This window comes from Gavialis gangeticus, unplaced genomic scaffold, assembly GCF_001723915.1.
Source record: "Gavialis gangeticus isolate Ggan-Ray unplaced genomic scaffold, GavGan_comp1, whole genome shotgun sequence".
Taxonomy (NCBI): Eukaryota; Metazoa; Chordata; order Crocodylia; family Gavialidae; genus Gavialis; species Gavialis gangeticus.
The window spans coordinates 35295168-35306034 of NW_017729031.1; the positions used below are offsets into that span (position 1 = coordinate 35295168).

The 10867-nt window shown below is 40.4% G+C and overlaps 1 protein-coding gene across 2 annotated transcripts in view; it reads right to left on the minus strand.

Annotated features, from left to right (window-relative positions):
* PTPN4 (protein tyrosine phosphatase, non-receptor type 4) overlaps positions 1 to 10867 on the minus strand; it is a 179377-nt gene that overhangs the window by 103234 nt on the left and 65276 nt on the right. For both annotated transcript variants that reach the window (XR_002098532.1, XM_019522616.1), the window contains exons 5-8: positions 7741 to 7785; positions 7437 to 7489; positions 5010 to 5130; positions 2859 to 2946 (exon numbers count right to left, since the gene is read on the minus strand). Coding sequence is in view for 1 of the 2 variants with exons in the window: in XM_019522616.1 (XP_019378161.1) it covers positions 2859 to 2946; positions 5010 to 5130; positions 7437 to 7489; positions 7741 to 7785 (307 nt within the window). In the remaining variant the exon portion in view is untranslated. The remainder of the gene's footprint in view (positions 1 to 2858; positions 2947 to 5009; positions 5131 to 7436; positions 7490 to 7740; positions 7786 to 10867) is intronic.

The following is a 10867-nucleotide window of genomic DNA, read 5'->3' on the forward strand; positions in this document are numbered from 1 at the left end:
AATTCAGGACAGACTCAGGAGAAACTCCGTCAGTCCTAGGGTCAGGGAGGACTGAGTTAGGGGACTGCTGGAGGGGCTGGACGTGTTCAAATCAGCAGGTCCAGATGCTCTCCACCCCAGGGTGCTGAGGGAACTGGCAGGGGTCATTGCGGGCCCCCTGGCATGGCTTTACAAGCACTTGTGGTGCTCTGGCTCATGGAGCTCTGAGAAAATTAACCAGGACCACATCAGGCAAGGAACAAGCAGGGGAGAAGATGCTTAGGGGCAACCAGCACGGTTTCATTAGGGGCAGGTCCTGTCAGACCAACCTGACTGCCTTCTATGATCAGGTCACAAAATCACTGGACGCATGTGTCGCAATGGAAGTAGTCTTTCTGGACTTCAGGAAGGCCTTTGACACGGTCTCCCACCTCATTCTCATTAAAAAGCTAGGCCACTGTGGCATTGATGCCTACACAGTCAGATGGATCACAAATTGGCTGAGGGGCCGCACCCAGAGAGTGGTGGTGGACAGGTCATATTAGACCTGGAGGAATGTGGGCAGTGGAGTCCCCCAGGGCTCTGTCCTCGGGCCCGCACTGTTCAATCTCTTTATCAGTGACTTGGACGAGGGGGTGAAAAGCAAGATTTGGGGTAAGGTGGGCACGCTAGAAGGGAGGAACAGGATACAACAGGTTGCAGGGGTGGGCAAATGAGAATAGGACGGGATTCAATACAGACAAGCGCAGGGTACTGCACTTGGGCAGTAAGAACCAGCAGTATACCTATAGGATGGGGAACTCCCTTCTCGTCAGGGCAGTGACAGAAAGAGATCTTGGAGTATTATCAATTCCAAAATGAACATGGGCCGCCAATGTGAGGACGTGGTCAGTAAGGCTACCTGCACCTTGTCATGTATCCACAGATGCATCACAAACAGGGCCAAGGAGGTGATCCTTCCCCTCTGTGCGACACTGTTTAGGCCACAGTTGGAGTACTGCATCCAGTTCTGGGTGTCACACTTTAGGAAGGATGTGGCCAGCATCGAGAGGGTCCAGAGGAGGGCCACTCACATGATCCCAGGACAGAGGCTACGAGACCTGAACTTGTTCAGTCTTCACAAGAGAAGGCTGAGAGGGGACCTGGTGGCCATCGATAAACTTACCAGGGGTGACCAGGGGGGAATGGGTGAGTCCCTGTTCCCCCGACCGCCTCCCAGAGTAACAAGGAATAACAGCCATAAATTGATTGAGAGTAGGTTCAGGCTGGACATTAGAAGGTACTATTTCACAGTCAGGGCAGCTAGGATCTGGAACCAACTTCCAAGAGAAGTGGTGCTGGCTCCTACCTTGGGGGTCTTTAAGAGGAGGCTTGATAATTATCTAGCTGGGGTCATATGAGCTCAAATCTACCAGGGGTCATAAGCCCAGTATTCATTCCTGCCCAGGGCAGGGGGTCAGACTTGATGATCTACTTAGGTCCCTTCTGACCCTACATCTATGAAACTATGCACTCCAGAAGGGCATGAGCTAAGTAAGGGATAAAGGCAGCTGGCTGAAAGCATAGAAGTGTCTTCAAACACCTTCAGCTGGTTGACAAGTGCCAGCAAAAACCTGAATCCACTCAGCACAAGTGGAGTAACTTTTGTGGCAGAGTAGAGGGTTCTGTGGGGTTTTGAGTATGTACACATGCAATTATTTTTCCAGGGAAACTAGAGTTGAGATAAAACTGAGGTAATTTTTGCTATAGAAGAATCAGGCTCTCTCTCAATTATACCCAGAAACACCTGGTTTTATTTTTTTTAATTTCATGCAGAATAATTTAAACTATATTAGAACTGCCAAGTTAACTATATATTCAACTTTATAGATTTGTTTAAACAGATTTGTAAAAGCATAATTTTTGAAGCATTTAGAGCAGTGGAAATTACATAAAGAAAACTTATTAGACATTCACACATAAGTATGAACCACAAGTTAAGTAGTATGGTTGTTACTGAGTCAGCCTGATTTCAACTAGCGACCTATGTTCTTATCTAAAGCCAAGTGGCTATGCCAGTATTTGGAGGCAGGAAATTCTGCCACAAACAAGATTTCTGCTATTTTAGTTTTCTCTAACAATAACTCTGCACCCTAAATGTTACAAAACCATCACTTGATCCTATCAAATACATTTATCAGAATAAGCAAAAGTGGGGTGGACTACTTCATAAATTATTAAACATGACTACCTAAAAAATGTTATTTAGAAATGTTCTGTATTTAGAATCAGATTCCAGATCACAGCATATGATGTATTTTGAATACAAGTGTCCAGGCTGTTAAAGATTAGTGCTTTCAGCAAAAAGTAAATCTGTGCTTGGGAGGATTTCAGGAAATGGAATAAAAAATTGTCCTTACGAGTGGCCCACTTAGGAGCATTCTAACAAGAACCAAAATGATGCCCGTTTTCATTTACAGTGTGTACAATAGATGACAAAACTTCCCATCACTTGAACAAGAAAGCAAATCAGACCATCTTAGCAGCCAGTAATTCTCTCAAGTCCAAAGGTACCTCACATAAAGCACTATCATGCAACATGGGGCAAATAATTAACTTAATGTTCACTTTATTTGTGCCCAGATTTGAAAAAGGTATTTAAACATTTACCTCTTTTTAAACACATGTAAAATCCTAAGGAAGTAAATTCAAGCTACTCAGTCCTGTTTAGCCAAAGTTAAGTAAACAATTAAAGTACCCGTCTCAAGTTTGACCTCTGTCATTCTTTTAAAATGGCAATGGTAGTGTGAAAGTGAAGGACATCTCCTTAAAAACTGTTCTTCCAGAACCACAAACAATTCTCTACCTTTATATTACAGAACCAGTTCATTCAAACTTACCCTTGCATAGTGCAACTCAACTCCATAGAGTTCTAAGGTACGTGCCGTATTGAGATAATTGAACTCTGCTTCTGCAGGAGACAAGCCTCTGTAATGAGAGAAATGAGTTAAATATGCATAAAATGCCCAGAACCTTTAATTAATCCAGATATTAATACCTTAGTTCAACTGTTCTTATCTGCTTTCTCAATTCTCTACTCATTTACACACATTATTGCACCACAGTAATTTGTTAAACAGAGAAACGCCTGATTAGACTCTATACTGCAGCAGTGTTGTAATAGCTATGACAGCCCATGGAACATATTATCAAATAAATAATGCTTCTTATATCTTTTACTGGACTAACCTCACAGTTGGAAAAATGTTAAACAAGCTTTTTGGCACAAAATTCCCTTCCAAAGTCCCAGCCTATGCTAAACGCCTGGTAGAACAGTTACTTCTGTTCCACCCTACTATGTGGAATCCCCTGTGGTTCAGTGGTAGAAGCCTTGCCTGCCACACAGGAGAACTGGGTTTGATTTCTGGATGCTTATACAACTCCAGCTATGGCGGCGCCAAACCTCTGGCCTTTGTATTGCCCTAAAGCGGGGATGGAAAGTCTCCATTCCTCCTTCCTAGGCATATGCATCGAAGGTCTGGGTGATGTCGCATGCATACAGAGATCCGTGTTGCTGGCAGTGGGTGCATGTGTGCCTCTGGGTGGGGGAGGGGGCAGGGCTGTGCTGCCCCATTTCCATAGGCATACATGCAGCCACCACCTCTGCCAGAGCTGATGCCAGGGCTCCAGACCCCGGTGCAGCTGTTTGCAGCCTCCTGGCTGCCGGCCACACAGCCCAGGCAGCTTGCAGCCTATTGGCTGCCTCCTGCAAGCTCCAGACTCTGTGGCCAGTGGTAGCTGCCCAGAGCCTGGGCCAGTTGTGGCATGCCAGGCAAAATGGCTGTCAAGGCTCCTAGCCACAAGAGAGCATGGTCAACCCCATCAGCTGAGGGGCTCCCAGACGCAGGAGCTTGCTACTTGCTGGTACAAGGGGAGCCCAAGCACCTCCTGCGATGACAATAAGGCGCAATGGGATCTAACAATCGATCCTACAATCACGCCTCCTTCCATGCATATGGACTGTGCATTATATCCAATCATGGTTTTATCTGCACATCTGGCAGGGGTCTTAGAAAGGGAAATGGGCAGTACACCTGTGGAAGAAAGAGGTTAACAGAAGTAGTTACAGACCAAGTAAAAAACTGCTGCTTTGATTAGTCACCACATATGATGTGCAGGCTTACAGCCCTGTTACTTCTGCCTCTATACAGAAAAAATAATTTTTAAAAAGGTGTGACATGTAGGGATATGTAGTACACACAGATACAGACTCTAAGGCACATATATTACCGCATCGTGTAAGTGTCTGTAAATGAAGTATTAGTGAAAAAAAATCTAGAAACACTTGTGGCCGTCTGTATTTAGGACAAAAAGAGTATCTGCTTTTCCCATGGCTTATCCTAGGTTTTAGTGTTTGCATTATTACCAAACCCAAATTGTTTATTTTTCCTTAACAGTAATTTAATTTGCAACATGCTTGATTGAATCTAAACAATATGGATTCAATCAGCAATTGATAATTTTGAAAGCTCATAAAACAACACAGTCAGTACCCCCCCAATTTCAAACAAATGTGTTAAAAAAAGGACTCCAACTGAAATTTTATCAATTATTCAGAACCATAAGACTTAGGAAATTTATACTGAATATAATGTATTCATTTCTTTGTAGCCATGCAGTAGGGATTCATGGAAGTGCACAAGAGAAAGAATCAGATGAATTGCAGAAAAAGCTTTATTTACACCTAAAATAAAATTCTGCTAGGCAGCATACCCAGAAATATTATGCAGACAGTTCTGAATGACTAAAAACATTCTTAGCAAAGAAATGTAGCATTACTTCAAATTAGTTGAAAAGTAAATGCATTTATTCTGAGTCTTCCTCTCCAAGCTTTAGTGATATTTTATACAAACCTTCTGTAAGAATACTGTATTGTAAATAAATATTTATAATGAATTCTCAAACAAGAAATTTAGGCATGTTCCTATAAAACCACAGCAATTGGCAATAAGTGATTTGACCAAGTAAGACTTTTTTCTATAAATCCTTACATGTGCTGTTGATGTAATTTTGCTATTTCTTTTTCAAAGTCTTGAGGCTGGCTAGGGATGAAAGAATAGTCTGAGAGGTAGCCTGGCAAGTTTTCTGAATGACTGTAGTCTCCCAGTTCAGCTAAAAGATTAAAAGGGAAAAAAAATTATTTGCTTAGCACAAGCATATGTAACAACTACGGCCAGGACTACGTTAACCACCTTAAGTTCTATAGCAGCAAGTCTGAATTTCTCTTTTCTTCTTATAAAAAATGACTTATTAATTCATTGTAGAAGTTTAAAAAAGGAACCTGTATGACAAGTGGGTGCCTGGCAAGCTGGTTTATGAAAATATTTACATTCAAATATAAAAATTTGTTCACTGCCTACAAAATGACTAATTCTAAACAACAGTTTTACTGCAACATAGTTCAGTAATCAGTTTTCGTGTGTACGCTTTCATAACATTATGAGGACTCACTTTCCTAAAAAAGATGTTTATTTTGCTCTCTAGAATATATGATTTACAAAAATGACGCATCCAATCTAGGACAAAACATCCCCAGAAGGACAAAGAAATTATTGTTAATTTGTTATTGGCTCAGATACATGTAGCTGAATGTATGAAATACATAACAGAAAATTTTATAGAAATGTATTACAATTTCAAGCCATATTTTACAGCTTTAAGACACCTAAAAATAACCTCTACTGCATATTTAAATCTAAAATTTATTATCTGCTATAACAAAGAAAAATTTGCCAAAAAATACACTTTAAGATAACACCAATAATTAGTACTGTGATACACTGACAAATTCTGCCAGCTGTACCTTTGAGACCCACTCCAGGGTGCTCTTACACCCTCAGCAGTGTCCTTCAGCCCCAAACCTCCTCTGCCATTTGCTGCTTAGTCACTGAAAACAGAGATGTGCCAAGGGGTCAATTCTTTGGCCCAGGGTGCCTCAGCTTTACCAGCTCTTAGCAGAGATTTTGCCAGCTTAAAGAATCACACTTTTTGTTTAGCACATGCTCAGAAATTACAAGAATCCTCCTTAGAAAAGAGGCCTGCTTGACGGTCAAGTGTTCCGAACTCATATTCCCCACAGTCAATAAGTTATAAAACCAAGAAGATTTAATACATAATCAGGAGAATTATAGGAATCAGCAACCATATGTTAAAAATCAGACAGATACGAAAAAGCTGTGGAAAACGCAAGAAACTTTACGATCTGCGATTTATTCTTGCCCCTGGCTCTTATCCCTAGGAATGCAGCTTCTACTTTGAACCAAGCCATAGTCCTTGCCAGACTGTTAGCCTGTGCTGCCCACCTAAAACTACTGGAGGACTAAAGCACCCAATGACTGGGAAACTTTAAACAAAGGCCTGCTGCCACAGCAGCTCGTAACAAGTGGCAGCCATGGTATGCATAGTAGCGTCTCCAGGCATGCTACTTTTCTGGTGAAGGTAACAGCTTCTTTGGTTAAAATAAGTATGCCAAATGGAAGCTGATTTGTATATCATTGTATGAATATTATCCACATGGATACCCTGGCCCTTTTTCAAAGACTATGCAATTCACAGCATTTAATTTAAAAAAAAAAACCCAACCCTAAGTTATCTAGGAAGATAAGTGGCACAGTGATCTTACAAGTTTTCATTACTAACCAAAGTTGTACAGGTAGGATATACCACCTATTTTTGGATAAAGACTTATGGATTATTTACCTGGCATAAAAAGAGTTGCACAGATTAACTGCTATATATACACATCAGGAAAAATGTATGAAAAAAACTATTCAGAAGAAGATTCACAATAGTGTGAACTAAATCAATGTAATACCAATTTTTGTCATTTCCTGATTTTCAACAAGTTAACTTTACAATATTTTCTTCAGCTCATCTACAGAATTACTAAAGGTGTTATAACACCAAAAGATAAAAGGAGGAAAGGCCATAAAGATATTTACTATCCAACCCTTTATAGCCCTGCTGATTTGCCTAAAATTGGCAAATCGAACAATCTGGCTGGACAGCACCAGAACACCCTGTTCCATTCATCTTTGAAGGCTCACAGGAAGAAATTTTGACATGTAAAGCCCTTCCAAGTGTCATGCCTGAGAAAGAAACTTATTATACTTTAGAGTATATGGAAATTTTTTCTTAATATATATTAAATGGAGAAGGATATGGAAACTTAGCAGTAAAACTTCTTTGTACCAAGTACTTCAGCAGATACACCACTAAGTGGCTAAGAAGCCACTTCCCCTTGCTGATAGGGGAAACCCTCCCCACATATTTGTGTTGATTTCACAACACTGTAAAATCCATTAAATGTACTTATTACAATTCAATAACATACGATAGCTAAAATGATCACCAAATAACCAGAAGTATGCAAGGTACAATTTGCAGTTATGGACTCATATATACTGTGCTATACTTACACTGAACAGCATAGGAAGCCAAAAGAGCAGCCGTATTATAAGGACAGGGTAATCTACAATTTTTAAACATAAAAACAAATAGAAATATATATTTATATGAATTATGTTCTCTTTGAAAAATCTAACAGTCATTTACAACACAGACACCAACATTAAAAAATGTTTTGATAAATATTTATAATAAAGTTCCAAATCCAAAAGAAAATAATTCTACTTAAGCAAATATTATAGTTTATACTCTTAAGATTTTATTCATGCAGTTTAGGTTTTTTATTTCTGAAAATGGTCATAACAAAGAACTTACCTTCCAGTAAGAATATCTTGTTTAATTTGCAAAAAATACTGGTACCTTAAAAAAACAAAACAAATACTAATCACGAATTGACAACAAATACTTGAAATTAAATTTTAACACGAAGCTGAAATTGCTTCCGAGGCTCCTGCTTGAAACCTTGCATTTTGCTATTTCCTGAATGTTGACATTTAGAAGTTAAATTTGAGACGCAGATTAAAGAAGCATATCCGCTCACAATGAACCTCCACTTTTAAATTCTATTTCAGGAAGACATAACAAGCAATACTCAAGTTCCTAGATCAAGTAGAAAATACGGAAAAAAGTAGGAATGTCTGTTTGCTGAAATCAAAATACTATGATCAGTAACTATTTAAACTTTCTGCCAAGACTACAAGAATGCAACTTTGTATCTATGTACTAAAAGAAAAACATGCCAATTTTCAGGGATATTAAAGGATTAATAATTTTCACCAACTTCAAAACAAAGTCACTGGTTATTTAAACTCTGAGAATATCTGATGCAACTTAATGTCAGAGCTAAAAACATGGCTGCCAAACTTTGTAAGCATTTGAGAATTTTTCAAGTTTTCCATAAACATTTCTTCTATACTTGTTTATAAACTACATAATAGTACTCTCGCCTTTAATTTTAAGTGACTTTTACAGGAGACAGCCTGTTTTAAATAGTTCATCTGGTTCTCCTACTGCTTACCCTTTCGATGGAACAAAATGCAGAAAAATAAACAGATGAACATTTGAAAAGAGGGAGACTGTTTTCAATCAAGTCCATTTAGTGACAGGAAACAGATGACAACAAATACAAACTATATGACATATAGTATAAGCAGATTTCTCTAAATATAACCCCCCTGGATGTGGCACAGGTAGCCAATTAGTTTTCTGGTATTCACTTAATCCTTTACTCACTAACTGAAAGGTTTTTTTAAAATAAAAACTAAGGCAGTCTATGATATTTAATTGTATTTTCTTGATCCTACACCCAAATTTGAGTAATTTTAAAGGGCCCTTTATTTTTAGAGTGATAGGAATCCAACCTGTGAAAATCAGGGCCCTCTAAAGTATCTCACTTTGTATATACAAAAAACCAAGTTGTTTGTAAGGTTCCCCCTCCACACAAACAAGAGGTTTACAGGACTGTATGGAAGTAAACATGTATATAAATTACAAAAAGTGGACAATCACACTCGCTACAAACAACCATCATAACAATAAGAAAGTAATATTATGGCAAGATACAAATCACACTTGTTGCAAAATGTCATACAATGTGCATTGAGGCTGTTTACTGTTATCAGAACCCATTATTTCCATTGGAAACAATCCCTTACAATGCAGCACAGTAATAGCATTGTACTTTCTATGTTCTGACGCCTCCATTAACAAATGCTCCACAGAACAGAACACTGTTGCTTTCTTGTATACCACACTGCTTTGAGACATCCTAAGCCCTGATGATAATACCATCATATATTTTTCCTTCTTGCAATTCTGCTCTGACAGTGGAGGCATAAAATCATTAATAAAATACTTTCATAGTTTCATAGTAGGTAGGGTCGGAAGGGACCTAAGCAGATCATTGAGTCCGACCCCCTGCCATGGACAAGAAAGGATGTTGGGGTCAAACAACCCCGGCTACGTGATTGTCTAGCCTCCTTCTGAAGACCCCCAGGGTAGGGGCAAGCACCACCTCCCTTGGAAGTTGGTTCCAGCTCCTAACCGCCCTGACCATGAAGTAGTGCCTCCTGATGTCCAGCCTGAATCTACTCACAGTCAGCTTATGGCTTTTATTCCTTGCAACTCCCAGCAGTGCTTGGGGGAGCAGGAACTCTCCCATTGCCTGCTGGTCCCCCTTGGCAAGTTTATAGGCAGCCACCAGATCCCCTCTCAGCTTTCTTTTGTGGAGAGTGAACAGGTTCAGGTCCCGTAGCCTCTCCTTGTAGGACCTGCCTTGCTGCCCCCTGATCATGTGAGTGGCCTCCTCTGGACCCTCTCCAGGCTGGCCACATCCCTCCTGAAGTGCGGCACCCAGAACTGGACGCAGTACTCCAGCTGCGGCCTGACCAGTGCCGCACGGAGGGGGAGGATCACCTCCTTGGACCTGCTTGACATGCATCTGTGGATGCACAACAAGGTGCGGTTGGCCTTCCTGACCACATCCCCACATTGGCAGCCCATGTTCACCTTGGAATCAATAGCGAATCCAAGATCCTTTTCTCCCTCTCTGCTTACAAGAAGCAAGTTCCCCAGGCTGCAGGTATGGTGCTGGTTCTTCCTCCCAGGTGCAGCACCCTGCACTTATCAGTGCTGAATCCCATCCTATTCTCATCCGCCCACCTCTGTAACCTGTCTAGATCTAGTTGTAGCCTGTCCCTCTCTTCTAGTGTGTCCACTTCTCCCCACTGCACACCTCCAGCCAGGTCAAAAACAACCCATCCACCACCACACTTTTGGTGCAGCCCTCCAGCCAATTAGTGACGCATCTGACTGTGTAGGTGTTGACACTAAAATTGCCTAAATTTTTAATGAGGATGGGGTATAAGACAGTGCTGAAGCAACAAATTGACAGTAATTATTAGTAACAGTGAATACAGCTGTTTGGCAAAAGCACTTGTTTATATTAAAATATTCAGATCCAATTTTACTACATTAATTATTAAACTTACTAATTGTGTGGATTTTAAGCTTACAAACTGATTTTGGATTTTAAAACTTTATTGCAGAACAACAAGGAAGTTTTTTGTTTTGTGTTTTTTTTTACCCCCCTGCCTGCCATCTGACACCTCCAGGGAAGGAATTCTACCTGACCAACACATCAAAGAGCTACTCAACACAGCTCACAAAGACACTCTCATGGACCCAGAGGGACAGCCTTCCATCTTCAGCTCCCTCTGTGCAAAAAGGAAGTTTATTTCCTACCTATTGGGACTTTTCACCATCTTGTACCATCTACACATTGCCCAGACCCTGACGAAAGGACTTTGATCCCAAAAGCTTGCAGAAAAGGACAATTTTCTTGCCATTTTCCAGTAGGTCTAATAAAAGATTAGTGCTCTACACAGTTATGTCTTGGGTATGCTTGACAATGCCAATGAGTTAAGGTCCCTCAGGGGGCTTA